Raw genomic sequence first — 24,640 nt, 5'->3', positions numbered from 1 at the left:
ACTTCATTTGTTCATGTAAGAAGACTGTCTTCTCACCTTGCACAATTCCTCACCAACTCTCTCACATGAGCAGTGACTCTGTCATGTCTGTGCCATGATTGTTCAGTGTTAGATTTTCTCACCCACCTAACAGCAAAGGTCATTTTCCCATCTTCTGCTCTGGACACTGGAGCTTCAGTCAAGGAGTGACACAAGTAGCTTTCTGCAGTGACAAATCATGCAAACTAAATTTATTGGTGTTGGGAGGAGGATTTATGTTTGCTTCTTGATTCTTTTTATCTCATGCATTTGCACAATTCCCATACATTTATAGTATGTATGGTTAGCTAGTCCAATGGCTGCACTACTCTTTACAATTTAAAGAGAATGATTTTGGTTTTCTAGGTCCTGAAAGAGCTCTTGCAGAAGCTCTTGCAGCTTCTTATAATTTCTTTAGTAGTTCCTCATGTTAAGATAGTTTGCATCTGTGTCTTTGATATGGTATCTTTCAGGAATTGCCAGCCCTTCTGTATCCTTTATCCTTTAAAGCAACACCCCAAGAGATTTTCTTCTCTAGTTCTTGATGTTTGTTGAGGCTGGTCTTTTGAAATGTAGTATTCTTATGTTGTTAATCTTGTTTGGGTTTTTATTCTGCCTCAGGATATTAAACTCCAACATCTTGCAAACACTTTTAATCTGGATGCTTTTCTCTTTGACATTTCCATTTAAATCTATCAGATCTAAAATAGCCACTCCCCTCATAAATGTCTCCACGATAGAAGAGCATTCATTCTCACACCAGAAACTCTTAACATCTTAACTGATATACAGGATGATATTTCATCTACTGAAAAAAAAGTTGTTCCAATACATTCTAAAATATTTATCTTGCCATGAGGTGGAAATCTGTAAACTTGCCATTTAAAGAAAGGCTTTAAAAATTGAATATCTTTTTGATAAAGAGATTTAGAAACTATTCCTGATGATGTAAAATCAAACTCAAACCAAAGAAACCCACAAACAACACGCACACACAAAAAAAAAAGCCCAGCAAAAGATTTTTAATCAATGCAGGTTATGGATGTTTGGGGGAGAAAGGAATTTCTTTTCCTTGGTAAGTAAGCCACTACTGTTTATTACCATGGGTGCTATCCTCTCAGTTTTTACTTTGCAAAAGATTTTCTGTTGAGAAAGAAAACTTTTCTGGAATAGTACTGTGTTGCTAAGAGAAGGGTTGCAAGTTTTCTTTCCATTTCCTGGGCTCATCTGCCTTACTGAGCAATGTTCTCTTCTTCTGCACGTGTGCTCCTTTCTAATATAATACAGGAATGTTTGCAGACTCATCTGGAAATGAGGGAGAGAGGGGCATTGCCTCAGAAAAGCTGTTTTGTTTTGATACAGCTGACCAAGTTTGTTGCATTACAAGAAATGTAATCACAGGCATTGAAGTTGTTTGCCTTCTAAACCACTAAAACCAGCCTGAAAGCATGTGCCACTGATTTAATTTAATTGATTTATGAATAGTCATGTCTATCTAGAAAAGAATAGAAAACCATCAGTCAGAATGGGATGGATGTTAAATACTGTGTTTCTTACATATGGCAATAATGCAATTTCCAAGCTCATATTTCAAGGTATATAATTAGGCTGCCCAATAAACTAATTAATCTCAATATAAGGATCAGCCAGTTGTTTTTTATATACGTTTTTTGGTGCTTTCTAGTATGAGGTTCAGTATTTAGAGAGACTTGTGTTCAGGCTGAGGAGAAGGAAAGGACAAAGGGGTAAGGTCTCTCTTCCTGGTTACTTTCCTGTATATCAGGATGAGATGGGAAGTGCACCATACACTGTGTGCTCAGTCTGGGTCCTCTGAGAAACAGGCACGTGGGCCTCCAGATTTGAAATATGCACATGTAGTGCATGCACTTTATACATCAATAATAACTGATGAATGCTATATGTGTTTTCAGTATTAATGAAGAGCCCTATATTTTGATTTCCCAGGAGTATGCAGCACATGCTCTAGCAATCAAGGTGCCTCTTCAGAGTCCCTATTTTCTTTTCTTCTTTCTGTAAACAGAAAGCTTCTGCTTTGCTCCCTGTGGTAGGGGAAGGGTGTGAAGTTGTTTTCCAGCATCACATTGTACCTTTGACAGGTCTGAATTCATCCAGCCGCTCCACCCCAGCTGTGCTACTGCTGATATGCAGGACTCCTGATAAATCAAAACTTAATAAAGAGTTGTGTAGGACCTTGTTCCACACTGAGATTTCATGATCTTTAATGATATCCTAACAGCTATTGTAAAAAAGTGCCACTAACCCCAAGTAAAGGCTTTGTAAGCCAGCACCAAGAAGCCAAGCTTATCTACTCTTTGTCATCTGATCACAAAACAGGACAGCAGCGTTATCAGTTCTTAGAACAGCAGTGGAAAAGGAAGAAAGCAATTTCTTCCCTCTCGATCTTAATCATTAATCTTCAATAGGATTTTTAGCTTCTGAATGTGAGTGGTAGAAGACATCAGCGTAACAAACAATTTGAAGTGCATCTGCATGTGTAATAGGTAGTTTGTTATTTTCATTATAGGTAAAAGCATGTGTCAGTTGCCAGATGTGTTTGATTCAGACAATATGATTTTCATGCCAACTTTATATGTTTGATTTAGGTGAAGTGACTAAAACCTGCTGTTGGGACTGAGGTGCTGTTAAACACCAGATGCATTTTTTATTTTAATTAATAATTTAAGGAGTAGAATACCTTGCTTTAATTAACATGTTAACCATTTGAGCTACTCAGAGAAAGGCCACAATGGCAAGTGGTTTAAAAGTAAAGCAAGAAAATACTCAAAGGGAGTCCAAACAAGAGTAATTTTTCCTCCAAATGTGCTCTTGACATGTTTTTGCCTTTTCTTTGCATTGTAATTTCCTTCTTGCTGTTGAATGGAATGTGGAGTATGGATGAAGGATCTAGAATTACCCAGATTTTTTAGCAGGACTGATTATTCTGGATTTGCAGGGTGAACAGCAACTGTTCATAGATACTCTGAATCCCTTTTCAGACTTCTAACTGAATCTGCCAATGCTGTACAGATGTGCTGTTGTGCCCAATCTTTCCTTGATCTGTTCTGAAAATCTGCCCAGTCATGTAGCAGTTTAAATGTGGGTCTGAGCATACAAATTAAAGCTCCAGATTTTGAAATCCTGGGCCTGCATCTTAAAAGAAACTGTAATGTGTTTGATGCTCTGAGTGTCTCTTTGTCCGTCTGATAATTTTCATTGTTAAACTGCAAACATGATGGACAAACTGGGGAGTATCTCAAGGTTATTAAGTTTTTAAAAATATGGAAAAATGGTGTGGTGAAGAGGGTTCTGTAAAAAGCCCTTGTAAATGTAAAGGAAAGACTGGTCTTTGACTTTGCTCCCTTAGTTAGACATCAGATGAATTCATATGCAATCATAAATGCTCAGCCATGAGAAACTTCATCCAGGGATAACAAACTGTGGGGCCACAGTGGATCCAGCTTTGAGATGCAAGTGCTCAGAAACTAGTTTCCATTGTTATCATTATTAATGGAATAGTTCATTACACAATTTTTTGGTTTTGAAAACATTTCAAGCAAAACAATCATAACTTCTACTGTAAGTGCCATCACAGTTTCTTTACACTGTGCTAACAATTCAGAAAACATGGGACATCCAGAATGAAAAAATAAATTGTAAATAAGTTAATGAAAAAAAATCAGCAATCTAAGTGACTTATTCTTTCACTGCCTGGAGGAGGTTTGGAGAGGAGAAGAAGGGTTGGAAGTATAGTTAGAAACACTTTTGGAAGTATAGTTAGAAACACTGGACTGGCAACCAGGAGATGTTTAGCTTATTTCTATCTGTTTAACAGATTTGTTTATGTGCCGTGCTGGAGCAGGGCCAGAGTCAGCTCTAGGCAAAATGAACTTTTAGGATCCAGTGACAAGTCAAGTCACACTCACACAGATCACTGCAGATGATTGGAATAGTTGAGGTGCTCCTGAGGGCATAATTTAGAAATAGCAATGGATAGGAATACCCAGAGGTTTAATTTTGTTTACAGAAGAACCTGTTTTACTGATTATGATGAGAATCTAGCTTGATTTTTGGATCCAAATTTGAGTCTTGTATCAAGAAAAAATGTTAAAATTTTGAAAATGGGCATATTTCCTTCTTAAACTGCTGGAAGATGCTGAGAACTTCTGTGAGAAATGAGACTCATCCTACTTGTAGGGGTTTTGTCCTACATCCTCTACATTTTGACTTAAGCAAAAGTGCTGCAGATTGTTCTGAGATCTGTAAAGCAAAAGTGGAACTGAAGTGCTGGTAATAGAATGCATTTCTGCTGCATCTCTTAGAAAGTACACAAATCCTCCAAATGTTTTGCCAATACAATGTGTGTAGCTAGTAATTAATTACTACTAAAATCATAAACATGACAGTGTGTCATTTATTAGTGGCTTCACTGTCTTGCATTTCAATGGGTTTGCATTCTGTTTGTTCCCTTCTTTTAAAACTTAATCATGCAATAGCTCTGCAGGAACAGAGCCCCAGTGAAAGCACTCAGTCTGCAGGGAAGCCAGTGCTATATCAGGATTTAAGAAAACAGTTCTCTTTAGTTTATTTGTCTTTCCCTTTGCATGTAGGAACAGAGGCTACTGGAAGTCATTTGAAATAAATGAAATCAGTTTGGAGACTGTACAAGTTCAGTGCTTCTAGTGCTCTGTGTATGTATTGTTTGACTATTTTGTTTTTCACTTTTTTTACTCTTTGTATTTTTGTCTCCAATCTTAGAAACCTTGAGCATGTGCTTTTTTGTGCATGACTAGTTTCACTGATCTCAGCAGTACTGCTCTATCGAGTTTGCTAGGTAGCTTACAAAAGAAGTTTCTTAAAGGGCAGTAGAAGATCTCCTGATGGTGCGCTGGGTGGGTGACAGAACTGTTGCCATCACACATGGCATGAAGAATGTGTAGCAAGCCCCTTCCTCCTGGGGCAGAAATAAAGCTGGCTCTTTATTTATATCTCCGCTAGGGAGAGGATAAACATCCTCTCCCTAGAACCAAATGTTACATTTTACTTTTGGTTGCACCTAATTTAGGGCAGTAAGTCCCAATCCAATCAGAGTCTCAGAGATACCACCACACTGGCAGCAGTGACCATTATAACCATGAAATAAGCTGCTGCAGTGCCATTGCCTGCTGAGGAGTTCAATCACTATTTGTTTTAACTATAGGAAGAGTAGGTGGTTGACATGGCAACGAGTTCTGTGACACATGTCAATTGATTGGTTTTGCCACTGGAGGAAAGTCCCTGCTTCTTTGAAATGCTGTGTAGCAGCTGTTCCTGCCCCACTGGTGAGGACAAGAGCAGACACAGCCCTGACTGTCTGCCCCGTTTGTCTCCTGCTGTGGTTTGGAAAGGTTCAGTCCTGGGGTGAAGGGCTGCAGCTCCACTCATTCTGTGTAGTTTCATATGTCAATACTTATGGCTCCCCTTGTAGAAACTCCCATGAGGCTTTTTGTGTTAAGGCTTTTTAAAGTGAATGGTATTTTTCCTGGAGGTCAGATAAAATGAGTTTTATATGAATTATAATGCAGTATATATTTGCTGGTGAAGGACTTGACCCAGAAAAGTATATCCTAAGCATGCAAGTACTGCTGCTGATCTCTACTGGACCACCTCTGTTGCTAAAGTTAAAACATTTGAGTATTTGATAAAGAAGCCTGTAGGTCTGCACATCACTGCACTGAGACAGAATTAAGACCATTTACAGTGATTTGTAGTGAAATGGAACAATGCAGAATTTGATCACATCACTATAGAGAAGTTGACAATTTAAGGATTGATTTAAGAGCTCCTTTTAATTGTTCAAAATTTCCAAGAAAATCTGAGATGCCCAAATGAAAATCATGGACCCAGTTCTTTTGAAGTCTAAGGTTATAAGAAGTGGGGATAAACTTGTTTGCATTTTAATTCTCTGTACTAAGGCTATGGCCATTCTAAGAATACCTTTATTTGCCCCACTAAGAATAATCTTTAAAGCAGCCCATCTTTTAATTTTTGTATGTCCAGTTTAACACACACTAACACCATTCCAATATTTACCTGGAACAAACATTGAAAATCTAACAAATTATGTAATAATTTTTTTAAGTATATTTACTTTTTAGACTTGTAGGTGCTAAAGATAGGTTAATTCTAATGTTGCCTCATTGTTCAGCCCCTTCTTGTACAGCTGAAGGCTCATGAAATATTAGTTGCACTAGTGTTTAGAAACACTAACTGCTATTATCTTCCATTTTTAAGTGGGGTTGTGCTTTTTTATCGTGCATTTAGCAACACAGTGAAACTCTTCATGCAAGTCTCTGAGTCAATGAGACTATCATCCTCTAGTGGTACTTTATATCCATAACAGAGGGAATTTTTTTTTTAGCTCTTCAACCAGGTAAACTGTTCAACTTGGGTAGACCAGCTCTAGAGAATGTCTTTTTGTGAAAGTTTGAACTCAGTTCCTGATGTCTGAAGTTCCAAAGATTATTCATTTTTGAATAATGGAGTGAGGCTCAAATTCTTTGCCTTCCAGATTCATAAATGAATACAAAAATTAATCAGGACTCAGATCAGGACAAAGGTTCTGAATGGTGAGATCTGCTCATGTAGACATTGTACCACCTCAGTACCACTTCAACCTTGATTCAGCTTAGCAGACTCTTTTCTCTTGGGGGTCATCTACATGGCAGTGCTTGGCTTCCAAGTTCATCTCTCCACGGGTAGATTGATGTGGTCAGCAACAAATAACACCATTTTCTTATTTGTTCTCATTGTCATTGAAAATTCTTCCTTGGAGGGAGGAGGCGTCAGCAATTTTAGAGCTCAAAATTCTGCAATTTTCTGCAGCTCACAGTAGGCAGAATTCTCTTTCAACTCATTGCTTTCCACTGGGTATAACTTTATCCAATAAATCTCCTTTCAGATAGGATTTTATGTTCTAGGTTGTGGCTCTTAGGTGTTTCTTAGGCTTACAGTGGTGGTATAAGCTTGTCAAAATAGTTCCGATTCATCTGGTTTTACTTTGAAGTTTACTGGGTTTACTGTTTTCCCACTGCATAAAATACGTATTTCCCTCTCACATAATTGTGTGGAGAAAACAGTTCTTAGTGACTGCACTTATATTTAATTTTGCAGATGTAACGAATTCTTACCTTTCGGGAAAAAAAAGTTTTAAAGAAAATAAATTAGCCTCAAGGCATTTAAAAATAGAAATGTAGGACTCGTACTATATATTTCATGTATGCATTTTTAAGACTTCATTTAGGCAGAGCAGCTTAAAAAGTCTCATCATCTCTGGTACACTTTATGGCAACCATCACCTAGAATATTATGCTGCATTGAGCAAAAATCTCAGGGTCACTACAAAAAAAAAACTTATTTTATTTTTATCTTTTTTGCAATGACTGGAACATGTTTTTCTTTTAAAAAAGACTTTGATCACATCTGATGATCCAGTTCCCTCCAGCTCAGTTAATTGATCAGCAGTTACCTCAAAGCACCTGGTGTCAAGTTTAGTCTGTCACTTACTATTCATCCAGAAGTCTTGGGCACATAGCAGCAACAGAGTAAATTAAACCCATACTGGCAGCATATTTTTAGTCTGTGTATCTACAGCTCCACGAGGCTTTTACAAGTAAGAAAACATCTCCTAAAAGTGTACCTTAACCAGTATTTTTATTCTGGAAATTAGTTCTAGTGGTCTAATCATAAGTGCTAATACAATTATTGCCTGTCTTCTGCAGCATTTTTTTAATGCCAATAAGTTTCTAACAAACAAAACAAGCAGAGAACCCAGTCTTCAGTTGACTCTGCATGAAGTAACTGTAATTCCACTGGGAATGCATATGAGTTGTTGTGTTCATCTAGCAGGCATAAATATGGGCATTAAATATTTTGGCTGGCAACACAGGTTTTAAAGACAACATTTTTCTTTAGATTGAGTGCAGATGCATTTACTTGAATCAATTGGTTTACATATACTTGTCAATTATAGCAATCACACCGTGGATATATTTATCTACGAATTGAAGTTGTGTTCCTGTAAGTGAGGGACATTGGCTTTTTCTGCTTTACTGGCTTTATCTTTAATCACACTTACAAAGAGCCTTTAATGGCTTGTGAGATCCAATAACTGAGGTGGTAAGGTTAATGGGGCATCTTGTTATGCTACACATTTTTGTTGCAAATAATTTTGTATATTAAATGCATTAAATCTTTGCCATAGGAAAGTGAGACCAGAATTTGAGTGGCTAAAGGAGCTGGGTCCAGCTGACAGCTGATTGCACAAATAAAGCTTAAGAACAGTGACAGCAGCTGCCTTTAGAGAATGACACAACTGCAAGATACAGCCAATATCTCAAAAGTAGCAGTGAGTGATTTTGTCTGGCAAAGACAAATTTGAGGAAGTTAAAATAACAGTAAAACCTACTCTTGTGATTATCTTACTTCACCCTGTAAAAAGTAGGAGATAATTCATATCCATCCAGTATGGTTCATGTATGTGCCCATGCCCACCATGCCTAAATTTTTTTACCACTTCTCTAGCCATGGATGTGCTGAGCATAATCTCCACTTTCAGTGCAGAAATACAGCAGAGATTTTTTTTTTTTTTACAAAGAACTGTGGCTGAGACCTCTCCCTGTTAGGATAATTTCTGAGAGAGATTTTTTTGGATAAGTGGTCCTAACCATCAAACATTGCACTGCAAGAAATCCTTAGAACACACAATACTCCACATTTTCCATTCCAAGGAAATGCTACCAGCTAAAGGGGTTACCTTACTCCCACACCCAGGCCAACACTGTGCTTCCCTCCCTGCCACCTCTATGCTTGTCTGGTTATTGCAAGCACTTGATTTAAAGCCCAGATTTGCTCCCTCTGCCCTGTGATGCTTAGAGAATTGAAGAAACTGTGCTGCTCGTAAAGTAACATGTACTGTGCTTTTGTGCAGTACTGATTGTCAATAAAATGTAAGTTAGCTAAAATAAAAATACTGATTGTCAATAAAGTTCAATTTAGCTAAAGCAAAATTCACATTTCTAAGTAAAAGCTTTCATGGCAATAAAGGAAAACAGAAAATACTGATAATATTAAAATTGCCAGTTTAATTATTTTTTTTAACTATCCAAACCCTCATGTTCAAACTTTCAAACAGAATAGTGATATCAGCAGTAGGCATTTGTAAAGCTGTTACCAGCTAAAACCTGTGTTAAAGTATATTAGTTAAACATACTTCTGCTACTATCCTTCTACCCGTGCTTTCCTGCACACACCAAAATCTCGACACTAAACCTGGTGGGAAAGGCTGCCACAGAAGAACCTCTTGTGTATGCTGAGTACCTTTCTTTTCCCTATAGGCAGAAATGTAGCTTTTAACAGTCAAATAATTCATTCCTGGGGCTTAAGCAAATTACCTGGATATGATGAAACTTACTTTAAAAAATAAAGACAGAACTAAATGCAGCATGTAATCATGTAGATCAAGACTGGAGGAAAAACAGTTCCTTGGAATGTACAGGAAATATTTAGGGAAGCAGAATAGACCTTTCAGGATTGTTACAGAAAGAAAGAAAATATGAACAAATTCCCCCATTTTTCATTAGCATTTTGAATTTCCAACAACCTCCAGGGTGTTTATTTTGTACTTTATCAATTGCCATATATAGAGCTAGGGAAGTAACAGGAGGTTTGGGGTTTGATGGAACTCCTAGAGTTTGCCCAAATCCACAAGTGTGCAATGTATATAGAGAGAAACTGTTCACACAGCCTTAAAGCTGCTTAACAGCTTAAAATGATAAAAAGTCCTTAACACAATTTAAGAACTTAAACCACTTAAACTGTTTGAAGCAGCTTGTGAGTTTGAGGAGTTTGGGGCAGGGAGTGTGCTGAGAGGCAGCCCTTGGGGATGGTCTCCCACTCCAGGAGTCCCAGAGAAAGGCACTTTTTGCAGCTAAACCTGGGAGGCCTGGGGGTGATGTTAGGGAGAAGAGGGAAGAGCTCTCTATGTATTTTTATGGGGCATTGTGTATATGCCCAGATTGCTTTGCTTTAAATAGTGTAGCAGGGAATGTTACAGGCATGTGAGATGTCAGCAGTGGCATCTCCCCAGTGAAACAGGGAAGAGGGTGGCAGAAAAATATTGTCTGTGACAAGTCTTCAGCTGTGGAAAACAGCTTTGGCTCATGGGCCAAGGGAAGGCTCCTCAGGAGCATTAGGAAGAAATCTGCACAAGCTGCAAGCCAAAATGTTCTGCTTTTGTGGCTCCTTGAGCTGGATGTTTGGGGGAGGTGGCCTTTCAGATTTATTCATCAGGAAGTTTTTGTTTCTGGAAGATTGTTTTTGGGGAAAAAAATGGGGTGAGGCAGGCAGGGTTGCTTTAGTTTAACTGATGTCAAGTAATGTTAGTTGGCTATATCAGAAGCATGTTGTTAATATGTGAAGTCAGACATTTATAAAGCGTTTTAAAGAAAATAAGCCATTATTCATGAGATTCAGTTTGGTCCCTGCTGCTGTGGGGTCATCAGTGTGTTGTGTATGTGTGCTCTGGCACAGCACAGAGGTGATACTTGAGGACAAAGGAAGAAGGCACAGGAATGGGAATGAACCTCTCAGAGAGGGAAAAGCCCAGCCAGGATGCTGCTTCTGATGGCAGTGATGCCACCTTAAATGTTTTGAAGCTTGGGCTGGTTTTCATTGATGCAGGCAGTGATTTACACCTTTCAGTGCAGAGAAGGCTGTAAAACATGAGTGAATTACATTCTGTGCAATTTGAAAATAAATTGTGCATTCACAGCCACTCCGGGTGAGGCCCATTTACACTTCCAGAGTTGTATATGATGAGTAAATGAAAGTTAGGCCTCTGTGTGAATGAAAAAATGTCTATTTTACCAGAGGCTGTGAAAAGAGAGAGAAAGGGAGACTTAGTGGAAATTGGAAGCAAGATTTTATTTGTTTGTTTAAAACACTCATATTGATTTGGAGTCAGATGGAACATTGATATAACTGCAAACTAATTTCACTGATTTCCACGAGGTATTTCTGATTAAGTTGATGGGGCTGGAAGTTTAGATTTATAATCTGAGTTTTTCCTGTGTTCAGGTAAGTCTTTATCACATTATATTCTTGTGCAATCTCGGTGGCATATTTGACATGAATGTTATTGCTAAAAAAAAAATCTTCACCTGGGTGAAAAAGAGCTTGGGTGTAGTTAAAATCATATGATCTCAGTACAATTAACTATTTTGTGTTCCTTTTTGATGAGGAATGAAATATGGAAATGTTATTTGGTGAGGGTGCTTTCTGATGAGTGACAGACATAGAAAGAAACCATTTAATTAATGAAATCTTGCTAATGTACTACATAATACTAATTTCTCAATATCGCTTGAATTTCAGAACATTTCAGGATCTGTCCAAACAAATGGATATATCTTATGGTACAGTCAGGGACTCAGCAGTGTATGAATACTTTAAAGCAAAAGGGACCAACCCTTTGGAGCAGGATAACACATTTGCTGAACTGTGGAGGACTATCAGTAAGAATAATGGGGCAGATAATTGCGTATCAAACCCTTCTGAAGGCATCAGGAAGGTAAGACTGGATCACAGGGGTTTTCGTTTAATTTCTGTATCAATGTTGTTTCTATGCAGTTAATGTTAAGTCACAGGAAAGAAATTACAGTCATTTTAAACACCCCTAAGTTCCTATATAAAATTCCTTTTAGTACCTTAATGGCAGATAAGAATCATATTTTGGTGTCATTGTTCTGAATTTAAAAGCACGTTAGGTCTGCCTAAGTCTTCAGGATGTAAGTTCTTTGGATCTGGTCATAAAATTTCTTAGTTTTGTGGGAGCTTTGATAATGCCTTTTTGGATGTAATTCTTTACATTATGCAGTACTGACTCCTGTCCTTTGCTCATTTGAGTTTGTTTTCTTTTTTCTGAGTTCATGATTGGAAACATGAGTAAGAATTAAGGGATCCACAGAACACATACTCATTTCTCTTGAAACAGAATTTTAATGCAAGATTTTTCTTTGTTTATCCCAGACTTTGAAAAATGCATTCACTTGACACTGTTTTAACAAAATGTTATTTCTCTGAGATAAAACTACACATTTTTTTGTGGAACAGAGAATTAATGTGGTATTCAAGGACTGATGTATAACAGCTTAGGATGCTGCATCTTTGTTCTAAGTCCTGTGATAATGAGTATTGGCCATTACAAATGCCCACTCACTCACAGCCTGCCTCTCCCCTCTGCTCCCCATCCTGAATCTCAACAAAAGCAGGCAGTAGCTTACATCAAACACGTCCAGTACATTGCACAGAAGGGATGCATGCTGAAAGCCTTGATGTGCTGCTCCTTTAATGAAAAGCATCCTCTTCATCTCTCTATCGATTTTTTCCCTAAAACAAGTTAACAGTTTTTATTACCATAGTGAATGTTTGATCAGAGATACTCTTGTCAGTGAAACACTGATTTACTAGTTCTTTATGCTTTTGTATGTTGGATATAATAAAATGGTTTGGGCTTGCATTTACTTTTTCTTTTTTGAATTTTTGAAACCTTTTCTGAACAGCCAGAAGGACAGTTTCCAAATTCTACTGGTTTTACAGTGCCATGAAGAGGGTGAACACAAGTAATGCAAGCCATCTCATTTCCAAATTCAAACTCCTTTAGCAAAAGATTCCCAACTCTTTGCTTGACTTTTGGACAAAATCTTTATATGGACACTCCCTTGTCTTAGCATTCAAGTATTCAGTCAAAATTTGGGTTCACCCTGCCCATCCCTCAGTTGAGCTTCCCCAAAGCCTTCTACTCCAAAATCCTCTCTTTCTTGGGCACGAGGTAGAGCTCTGGCAATAGCAAAGTCTGCAGTGGTTGTTGGCTTCTTTTTTTTCTTAATCTGCTCAGCATTTTATGAAAATGAGGCCACTTTTGGTAGCATTTAGAGGAGAAATAGAGACATTAAATACTTTTCTATGTATCCTAGCATTTAAGCCAATAATAAAACAGTTCAGCTAAGAAAAATATTCAGTATTTTACTTTTCTTTTTTCTAACATTCTTATGGCAATGCTCTTTATCCATGGAATTGTAAATACTCTTATTCTGTAAGCCTAGTGCATGCTGCCATTTATGATAGCTACATTTGCTAAGCCAGAAATGTAACTGCAGATTGGCAGGCAGTTGAGAATACCAATTATATTGTCTGTATGGAGCTGGCAGCTCCATCCTATCTATGTGATAATAACTTTTCATACTAAGTTTGATTTCAGTGTTGTAGGGTGATTTTTATATGACTAGATCAGCTCATTCAATTAATGTCAACAGCTAAATTTTACTTCAGTCCCCAAAGATGACCGAGACCACTATTTGATTAGACACCTACATAAATTGGCTTTAATATTTAATAACATTGTCAACTAAACTATTGTGTTTATAGTTTAAGTGTCACTCTTCCTAGCTCATTGAACTCTCTGAATAAACAGACAAGTTTTTTATGTCGAGTATTATGGCTAGAAATTCTGGGGTTTTTTTTTAAAGGAGAAATTATGTCAGCCAAGGAAATGAGAGTTTCTATCCACAAACACATACTGCTGCATGAAAGAAATGTAAATGTGCCTTACAAATGTGTTTCATAGGAAATGGGAACTCTAAATCTCTCTAGCATAAAAAGATTCATAAAGTATTTTTCTGAATGAGGACTTGCCTGGCACAATGCAAAAGAGAAAAAAAATCACTACTGTTCTTTCTTCCCTCCTTCTCCTTTCCATTTTCTTCAGACAGTATCACAGTTCAGCTGCAGTTACAAACAAAGCTATGCCACTTCAGTGCAAAACAGGGAGTGCTGGTTATTTGTGCCCCAGACAGGTATTTCAGGTGTTTGTCCCTATCCCATTTATATTTCTCCACTTCACGGCCCTTTGACTGTCTGAAAACAAAGGGATGGCAGTGGAAGAAAGTCATGTGAGCTTTCATGGTGCTTGGTTGCCATGGCAGAGATGTCTCTTCAGACACAGCAGGGTCCCTGCAGCCGCAGTGACCATCTCCCATGGGCAAGGCACAGCTTGTGCAGCACTGGGAGAGCCACGGAAAAGGCAGGAATGCACTTCAGTGCCACATAAGTGACAGGAGGACTCCTGAGAGCCAAGGGTGTGGGGAAGAGGTTGCTTTTGCTGTATTCCCAAGGTAGTTGAAAGTGGACATTGAAGATGGAAAACCTCCTCCTATTTAGCAGTACCTCTGCACAGCACAGGCAGAAACCACACAAACCACCAGCCCATAGAAAATGCTCTTTTGCCACTTTGAGCTGTCTGGGACTATCACAGATGAGCATTGACTAATGCTGTCACTGGAAAGTTTCTAGAGCCAGGATCTCAGGGAACTGTTTGCTTTACATACACTGGCAATCAGGGTAATTATTGATTGCACCAACATACATAATAACTTGTGGTTTTTATTTTCTTTGGGAGCACCCATTTTTGCTTTGAAAGAATGAAGTAATATGATCCCCATGTGATACTGCATCTGCTGTAAATACAGATAGGAGAATTAAACTCATTATTGCATTTTATAATGCCCTGCTTTGGTTGAGGTTGTTTGTTCCCCTGTCCAATTAATTTGGTGCCAGAATGTCTCTGAATTGTTTCTTTTCTTCCTGTGTATCACTTTTGATGAAAAGCGATCAAAACCAAGTAGACCACAAAATGAGAATGCATCATTGATTTAGGCAATAGCACAGTAAGAATTTTCTCATTCTCTTTTTAGCTTCCTTAATGATCACTGAGCATTAAATCAGAGTGATCTTCTCTCTTCATTCTAATTTTGAGAATAGAAGTAGTTTAAAAGTTCATTTAGTACAATTTTTAAGAAACTACTTTGTCCACAATGAATTTGATATTGTAAATTGTGATTACTCTCATAGAGCTTCATAAATTTCTTCATTTCTTGACCGATCAGCCTTTGAAGCAAAAGCAAATGCTTCCTTAAACCTGAATCTATTGCATCCTGTAGTGGTTCCTTAATTATTTTAATGTTTGAAACATTTCAACAGGATCAAATGGCATGTTCTTCTTTTTATTTGAACTATGTGTCTTCTCTTAAAGCACTTTTTTATAGATAATAAATGTTATCCAACAGTCGTTTTGAACTACTCCACTACTGCCAATGTAAAGGTCACTTTTTGATATTTCTGTGGTGCCAGCCATATAATGGGATCAGTTACACTGACACTCTGTACTGACAGTAAATTAATGATGAATTTTGCATTATCTGGCATTTCTGTCTTAAGTATGATAGCTTGTTCAAAAATTTCAGTTAAATCACAGATATATCAGTGATTACTCTGGAATCAATATTTTTTTATGTTATTATTATTTATTATCATGCTTTCTTTGAAGCAACATTGTTTAACCATCAGTAAGGCAGGACCCTTTGAACAATATTCCTCTATCTCCATCTGTGCTGAAGAGTGACATTATGGGGTTGCTTACTGCTTTGATGGAGTATTATTTTCTTTGTGTCCCTTGTCTTTTCAAGAAGCCATCTTCTTTGGCCTTTTAATTATTTTAGGATTGCAAAGAATAAATATTTTTAATAAAAGGTTTGCCCAGAGGCTCTTTTTCTTAAATCTGTTTTCTTAAATATCTTATCTTTCTGATAAAGAGGTTTCTGAAAATTAAACCAAGTGATTTTTAGTTTGTTGTGCGGCATGCCTGTATGCTGAGAGTCACAGTAAGGCCATAGCAAAGAAGCAAAATATGAAATACAATGAGAAGAATGAAGTATAAATTTGAGCTCATTATTCTATGTTTATTTCAGTCTTTTTTTTTTTTTACTCAAGCTATCTCACCTGTTCTCAGCTGGCATGTGCACAGGCCCTTTCACCAGTCATCCTATATTCATGGCCTGGAAATTAAGGGGCAGGCATGCCCCTTAAAGACTCTATGAAGACAAGGAGTCTTTCATTAAAAAAAAAAAAAAAGAAAAATGCTTAAACCACATTTAAAATTTGAGGTAGATTTTTTCACTGAAAATAAATGTCAGTTTTATTTTATTTGGCTTTTACTGCTTGCCTAGTGAAGGTATATAAAAAGTCAGCCTACTTCAAACACACATGCATGTGTGCACTTATGTATCTTGTACATATGTTTTTCAAAGTTTGACAGCTTTTCCTTAAATTGAACAAATGATACTGCTTAGCTGTCACAACAGATATTAACAGGGAAGTGAAGGATGCTGAATTTAGACAGCAACTAAACATTTGTTACAAGAAAACTTTCCACACAACGAACACACTAATAGTATGAGGTCTTCACTCTTCAGGGAGGAAAATTTCACAAGTGGAAGAAGTTTGGAAAGAACTAAATCTTCCCTTAGGAAAAAGGGATCTTTGCAGATCCTGGATTTTGAAGGAGGGGACACAGCCTTGCACCCAGGATTTCTGGGAGCTGAGACACATGCACAACCAAGAGTTTAAAAGTCAGGTTCCTGATTGTGCTAAAATGATCAGGCTGTCAGAGAAATAATGCTCTGCAGATGTGATGACATTGGATAGGCTATTTATGTCATTAAAAATATATAAAATAGATGTGAAGAGATCTGGCAGACTTGGTTTATTGACCATTTGCAGTTGCAGAATGTGATTTAGGATAGCAGCACTGCAAACACAAGAGAAGTAGACCTTTACAAAAGATCTGCTGAACAGTATTGAAAGTCAGTGTACAAAGCCCTTGTATATAAGATAACATACAGAAAACTGAGGATTGAAAAGTAGACTCAATAATTGCTTTTCTTCTTTAGCCAGTGCATTGTAATAGAAATCAAATATTTGAGGAACATCGTGTTCTTCAAGTATTACTAAGAGATAGATAAGGAATGTATTGTGTTGTCAGTGTTCTTTTCTAAATTGTAAATGTGAAAATATTATTTGCTGGCCAGTTTTGAAAGAACAGAAAATAAATACAGCCCTTTAAAATGAACAAACCACCAAAAGACGCCCAAAAAACAACCACAACAACAACAACAAAAACCCACCAAAATCCCAAACTAAGAAAATACAAATCCAAATGAAACAAGATAACAAAAAGAAAAAAAAAAAAAAAAAAGAGAAATCTAAAATTCAACCAACTAGCTTAAAAATAACCAGACAAATGTAAAACACATTTTACCATAGTGAATTAGGCCAAGTCTTTCTGGGGTGTCCGATTTCAGTATATCCATCAGGCAGGATTTTTGTTCTCAAATATTATGGATTTTGAATAAATTCTGTGTACAGTAACAAGTGCTGCTGCTTTTGATACCCTGAGGACTTATTTTTAATGCTGACAGTTTCCTATAACAGGTAGCAAAATCCTATGTATTATTATTTACCATGGAACAGGGTGTGGCTGAGTAATAAAAATAATTTTTTCCAAGGGTTCAGTGTACAGACTCCTTCACATCTGACCAAAAAGAAAGGCTATAACATTTCTACTCTGTTTTAACCTAGAAACAAATGAATTTGTGGATCTTTGCCTCGATGTAGATAAAAGGGAATCAGGGTGGATTACAGCAAGTACCTTACAGAAAGTCTAGGCAATATTATTTTAATCTTTGTTTCCCTGAATTCTGCCTCCTGGAAGATACCTCACCCATTTGATTTACTGTCATGTGTAAGCAACTGTAAGGGACTTCAGAAAGGTATGGTTTATTTCAAACTACGATGAAGTAACTTATTTCTCAACTGAGGAATCCATTGTAATGAAATAACTGATGGAGTCTTACAAACTTACAGGTGAATTCAAAACTAAGCCTAGAAAATACCTGGAAGGATGAACTAATTCTGTGCCAGAGCTACAGCCATTTGCTAGGGGAGCTTTGTGAACCAGTTCCCATAATGTATAAAGAAATATATACAGGACTTCAGCTACTTAAATATATTAGGCAACCAATGGTTACTTTAACCAACAAAATTACATTTTATTTTACTATACTGAATCCCTATCCAAATGTGTTTCTTATGTCTTATGTTAAGTAAGGTGATTTACATGCATTATCTACACTGTGTGCAGGCCTTGGTTTCAGTCCCAATTAAAGCTGATATTTAAAGATATCTGCATGGATGTGTGTTAAAAGAATATTTATCCCAAAATTGAAATAGTAGTACATGCTTGTGAATCTTCTTACCTATAAAGAAAAGAGGGAACTCTTTCAGCTCAGTGTGTGCCTTTTGTTACAGGACTAACAGCTCTCAGTAGAGCTGTGTTTACTTGTAAGGGAAATTTGTTTATTTACATGTTTATATGAGCAAAGCTGAAAAATTACAGTTTTGGTGCCCTTGATACTCATCATTTAATGCTTATACTATGCCAGTCTTGTCACTAAAATGTATGGAACCAGTCACATTCCATGTCTCCTACAAAACATGCATCAAATGTCACCATCCAAAGCAATAGCTTTCATTTATAATTAATAGCCTTTTACATAAGCCTCACCTACACTTCTAGATGGCTGTGCTATCCTATGTGCATACTGAAAAAAGGAAGATATTTTAGCAAGGTTTGAAGTAAGCGATGTCCTGCTGGGAGAGAAAACTGATAGAAATTTATTAAGATGTTGAAGGTCTACATATAAACTGTGACCTAATGAAATACCACCAAGCAATTGTGGCAAGATTTGGATTTGTTTGCTAGCTTAGGTTTTGTCTTACCTAGAAATGCAGTTTAGTTTAGACTGTGTCGTATTCATGCTGTATTTACAGGCAAAGAAAGGAAATTATGCTTTCCTGTGGGATGTGACAGTAGTGGAATATGCTGCACTGACAGATGATGAATGCTCTGTGACAGTCATTGGAAACAGCATCAGCAGCAAAGGATATGGGATAGCACTCCAGCATGGAAGTCCCTACAGAGATCTTTTCTCCCAGAGGTAAACTGAAACAAAGCTCATTTTATAGGATTTCTGTCTATAGCCAACAACTGTTCACGTTAATTTTGGCACTTAATTATTAAGGAACAATGAATACATGACAGCAGAGAGGTTAGAGTCCAAGCTCCAACAAAGCTGCTGCTGCTCCACGTGCATCTGGTTTGGGAGGAGGGGACTGGAGGTGACATGTGGCCTCACACCTTCAGACAGCACTGCCTCTGGCAGAGGACTGATGTCCTCAGAGCTCGGTGAGAGTGGAGGAGAGACTGAGGAGACATCTTGAGCTCATGCCACGTTCTGCAGGCTCTGAAGCCGTGTGCTGCTCCCTGCAGTAAGCAAGCAGCAGTGGCCTGTGTTATGCTTTGGGGTGGAGGGACAGCTCGAAGACTCATGATGGTGCAGGGAAACAAGAATTGCATGGGATTGACAAGACCAGAAGACTATAAAACAATGCTGTGTAGTGATCTCTGAGCTACCAGCTGGGTATCTCTTGTCCATGTGAATGTGCACCCTGAAATGAAGACACACAGCTGTGCAGGGATGTGTGCCCTTAGCAGAAGGTGAGCGCATGGCTCAGCTCCTGGCAGGGATCTGAAGCAGGGTTGCCTCATCTTGCTTCTCATTTATAAAAAGGAGCAAAATTCCAGCTGCATAACTAGAGACAAAGCTGCCTCAAGAGAAAAGATTGTTAGTAAACAGCTAAAACTCTTATCAAACCAAATCCAAAATGAATCATTCATGCAGAGATGGGACACTTCACAAGAGACAAAACAATGATTAATTAGCAACTGTTAACACAGTAATTCAGGCATTAAGTAACAGCATTGAATAAAATCCTTTTGAATAAACTACATTTACTAAAATAAATGAGTTGGTCGCTGCTTAAACAGATTTATACTAAATGGTGCACAAACAGTAGCATGTTTAGCCTCATATATTTTTGGAATTATTGTAGGAGAGCAGCAGTGGAGTGGGTTGAACATTTCACTAGTGGGACCAGCTGCTGCAGCTGAATGTAGCCAGATCAGGCATAACTGACTGGAATCTGGAATGTGGTGATTTCCCCTGGAAATGCTGTTTGCATTGCAGTGGAATTTTGACAGTCTTTTTTTTTTCCTAAAGTTACCCAGTGGAGTTTACCTGTTGCTGTGAGTAGAAAGAAATCTTGGTATAAGGGAGTTTCAGATGAAAATTACAACACTCTGGTGGTGGAGGGGGGTGGAATTTTGAATTCTGGGATAGTAGATTTAAGAGCTGTGAAGCGTAAGGAAAAGACAAAAAAAAAAAACCTGTAAAAATATCATTGCAAATAATACTTGTCTCTTGAAATTTCTGCAGGATCCTAGAGTTGCAAGAAAGTGGAGATTTGGATGTTCTTAAACAGAAGTGGTGGCCACGGATGGGACGTTGTGACCTGAATAGCCACACCAATGCACAGACAGATGGGAAGGCACTCAAGCTGCACAGTTTTGCAGGAGTTTTCTGCATTTTAGCAATAGGCCTTCTTCTTGCTTGCTTGGTGGCAGCATTGGAGTTGTGGTGGAACAGCAACCGTTGTCATCAAGAAACACCGAAAGAGGTCCATAACTTTTATTCTTATCACAATTAAAAGTAGAAAACCCAAAAGAAAGAGAAAGCAAGTGGAAGTTGTGGGATTTTAGGTGCTCTCACGCAATAAATTTGATTTATTTTGATTTGCCATACTAAGCTTTGCATATAACTTTTTGGGTGGTTGTTTCTAAGAAAATAAAAGCAAACAAACAAAAGTGTCTTTTGTGCACATGGAAGGTGCCAAACTGACAGCCCTGGAGACTAAAGTCCTCTATTTATTTGTAGAGCAGATACAGCATGGGCAGCAGCAGTGCAAACTTCCCCTCATTGCCCCACCAATGTGCCTCATCCCTGACCTGGAGAGACCACCTTTAGGGGTAAGAGAGTGGTTCAGAAACACGCCCTCAGCCACTCTGCTGTGAGTGGCAGGGAGGCCAGTCACGGGCACCCAGCTGTGCCATCTGTGCTGATGTTTTCTCTGATCTGAGCCCCCATCCATTGGCTGGGAGATCCGTGTCCACCCTGTGCAGGCTCTGCAGCTGCCAGACGTCTGGTAGCTGCTCTCTTTCATGGCTGACCTGGGCTGAGTTTGAAGAGGTACACGAGCAATTAAAAATAAATCAGCTAGTTAATAATTGAATAAGCCATATTGCCATGACACTGTTTAAATGCTTCCTTTCTTTTGAAGTCAGTTTTATTTCTAAAAGTAGGAGCCTCTGAGGAAGCTGACCTTCATATAATGTGTGTTATCTAGGAAATTACACCTGAGAAGTTCTTGGGTTTGAAGTTTCCATGCACAGCAGCCAGAAGAAGTTAGCAATTCTAAGATAGAATAATCAGTCTATTCTCAGATCTGTCTTGCATGAAGCCTGTATTTTTTTTAATGTAGTTTAAATGTTTAACAAACTAACCTCTTGCAATTTTGGAGACACTGAGGCATTTGTAGGTGATTTCATCTTGGAACAGATGTTTGTTACAAGCTAATAAGAGCAGTGAGCTACACTGCAGCTGGAAAAATAGTACATAGCCCACCAATTCTAATCTCTTTTTCTCAAGTTGCAGGAGCAGCAGACTAATCGACATACCTATCACCAATTTTGGCAACCTGGTCTAGCGGATGGAGTCCCTGCCTTCGGCAGAGGGTTGGAATTGGGGATCTTCAAGGTCTCTTCCAACCCAAACATTTGCTATGATTTTGCTGTGCTGTCTTGTAGAAGCTGCTCCTGCTGGAACTCCAAAGGTGGCCCCACGCTAGTGTTGCAAAGGCCTAAAGCCCAGCAGTGTTTCCCTGCACACTGAAATCCTGCAGGGCAAGGGCAGGGGTGCTTCCCAAAGTGTCCTCATGCTGTGTGCACGAGCACTTATCTGGCCATACTATGTGGTATTCCCCTCTCTGCGCTCAGGGAATTGCCTTTGTGTATCTTTGGAGAGTGAGATAGAATATGACTGAAGGGCAGTTTCATATAGCTAAGGTGAAATAATTTGCTCTTTTATTGCAAGGAGTTTAGAATACTCAGTTTCCATTTCTGGAAAAGGATCTGTCTTCCTGAGTTAAATATGTTCTTTTTTTCACCCATCCTCTTCCTTTCTTTTTTAATATCTGCATATCTATGTCTACCCCATCCCAGCTTTTCTCCCTTTCCCATCCTTCTCCTTCTCTTTCCCTCCAATGTTGTTCTTGATGAAGGCTGTTCTTGTACATCTGTAGTGTTCTTTGGCAGTTTCTTTGTCAAACATAGAATACTTTTAACTCTCTGTGTTTTAAAGTAAACTGAAGTTACTCCCATGGTAGAGCTGTGCTTGGGGAGATCGCTGTCAGTGGGGTTAGACCTGCCCTTGGAGCACAACTAGGCTGTGTTAGAGGCAAATTAAACTTAAACAGAGCATGGACAGGTTCCAAAAAGATCAGTGATGGGGAGGCTGCCAGGAGAGAGGGAGCAGAGCCAGCAGGAGCCCTGGCACAGCAGGTGTGGAGGCTGAAGGAGGAGGTGAGAGAGCACAGGGCCAGGCTGAGCCGGCTGGAGGAAGGCAGGGAGGGTATGCCAGGCAGGGTGGGGTGCAGTGAGGGGTCCCATGAAAGGGACAGCTGGCTGCAGTGACAGGCAGGCAGCTGGAGGCACCTTTGGGTCGATCACAGCAGCCAGAGGCAAGGGTGACAGCTGCCCAGAGGCAGGGACAGGCAGGATCCTCAGGAACCCTCTGCCAACGGCCACACGTGCCACATGGCCACACTGCTCCAGCCCTGCTGCACACCAGGGCTTGGGGCTCTTGTCACAGTGACCACAGCATCCACTCAACTCAATTAGCAAATGAATGTAGCCGTATTTCCTGGCACATTAGTGGCCTGACATATTTTATTTATGTATTACCAGTGAGGAGGGATTGAAGTGGGACATCTGATGGCTACTGCAGTTAAGGTAGGAAACCAGGTTTCAAAAGAGGTGGCGAATATAGATTGAAGGTTTTTGATGTGTTTAAAAGAACTAAGTTTCAAAACTATGGTAAGGACAGGCTCCAGGGCTGAGTAAGGTGTGGAATCCTGAGTGCTCCTCTGCTTGAGGCAGGAGCAGTGGCTGAGCCTGGCACAGGGGACCAAAAGCACAAGGAGAGTTTGATCTCCAGGAGGAATGTGTTCAGAATAGCCCATTTCTAGCACTGTGTGTTAACCAGCATTTATACAGAAAGAGCTATAGTGACAGAGCTACAGCACTAGTAGCATACACAGAACATTAAAATCTGCCTCTTAGCTGCATCTGGTACTCCAGCCAAGTCGTTAGTTCAGTAAGAGCTGCAAACACAAGTCATACTGCTGATTTTCTTCTGCTTTTGGGAAGGCTTTGGCAAAACACAAGTGTTGTGATATCACATAGAAATTGTGGGAACTGGGATGTCTCCCAGCCACTTTCTTCTGTGAAGCAGAGATTGAGGAGGGTCACAGAAAAGGCTGATTTTGTTGCAGTCTGAGATTAGACTTTGATGTTTCCTATGAGGCAAAGAGAAGGTGGCAACATTTGGCTTCTGTGACCCTCACTCTGTTAGGAGCTTTATAAATCCCTTGGAAAAAATTAAAGTGGAAGTGGAATTGAACGAGGAGTTGTCTTGGCTTGTGAAGCCCTTGTGCAGCATTCTCACTTTGGCATGACCCACCTGGTTGGTTGTAGCATGTCAATTGCCAACTCCAAAAAAAAAATAAATGTTGGGACGATGAATGTACAACTACTATGGCAGATTTATGGAAGGGTTGGGTGGCATGCAGCTTGCTGGAGAGAGAGAAAAAGCATTTTTTAGAGACTCTTTTTTTTATATTGTGAAGTCTGTGGCTAGAAAAATGTGCATTGCCTTCATTGGCATTGGAGGAACATTTTCAGCTGACATTAAGGTGGTGTTTTTTGCCAGTTTATTGTCTTCTCTTTTTCCACTTTGTATTCCTTAGGCTTTTGTGGAGGTAAGGCTGAGCCAATACATTGATGTCCAAGGACTCAGATGTCTGCATGGTATAAATCACAGCTCTTAATTACCCTGAGTGTGAGGAATGTGGTATTAACTATGAGACAAACAGAAGCCTGTCTTTTGAAACTTAACAACATAACTTGGACGTTAATATTAACCTGATGTACATTTGCAGACTTCATAGGAAGAGTTGTGTCAAGGGGACACTGCTTCCAATCACAATATTTTTTTACATTTTTCACAGATGAAGAAACTCAACCCCACAAAAATGTAAAAAAAATAGTATTGTGCCTGTGCACTATATCAATTCATTAAGACAAAGCTCCAGGAAAGATGAATTACCTTTATTTTTCCATGTTGCCATTGGTTCACAGTTGTATCTTTCAAGGAATAGTGAAATTTCTTGCTAGAAGAGCAAAGGCTGGGTTGATGTTTTTTCAGAATGCTGCTACAAGATTTTTTTATTCTATTTGAAGGAGATTTGTAAAAATGTTTCTAATGAGTTCTGCTGTACAAATCTTAATGTTATCCCTATTAATCCTTATAAGACCAGGTTAACAAAAGAAAGATTAGCTCCAATATCAGGAAAAAATGTATTGCTGCAACACCATACCACATTCTTTTATTAGGGCTCAAGTTTGCAATCTCTTCAAGCTGGGAATTATCTGTTAATG

The 24,640-nt window shown here is 38.7% G+C and overlaps 1 protein-coding gene across 4 annotated transcripts in view; it reads left to right on the top strand.

The window, feature by feature from the left end:
- Nucleotides 1-24,640, top strand: part of GRID1 (glutamate ionotropic receptor delta type subunit 1) — a 486,950-nt gene that overhangs the window by 444,517 nt on the left and 17,793 nt on the right. For 2 of the 4 annotated variants that reach the window (XM_077784531.1, XM_077784532.1), the window contains exons 13-16: nt 11,449-11,644; nt 18,799-18,965; nt 20,304-20,544; nt 20,807-20,893. In XM_077784531.1, coding sequence (XP_077640657.1) covers nt 11,449-11,644; nt 18,799-18,965; nt 20,304-20,544; nt 20,807-20,893 — 691 coding nt within the window. The remainder of the gene's footprint in view (nt 1-11,448; nt 11,645-18,798; nt 18,966-20,303; nt 20,545-20,806; nt 20,894-24,640) is intronic. The other 2 variants (XM_031505170.2, XM_077784530.1) reach the window with 1 other exon arrangement.

The sequence above is a fragment of the Lonchura striata genome, chromosome 7, assembly GCF_046129695.1.
Source record: "Lonchura striata isolate bLonStr1 chromosome 7, bLonStr1.mat, whole genome shotgun sequence".
Taxonomy (NCBI): Eukaryota; Metazoa; Chordata; class Aves; order Passeriformes; family Estrildidae; genus Lonchura; species Lonchura striata.
The sequence above is the reverse complement of the archived record's forward strand: the minus strand, read 5'-3'. Positions and strand labels throughout refer to the sequence as shown.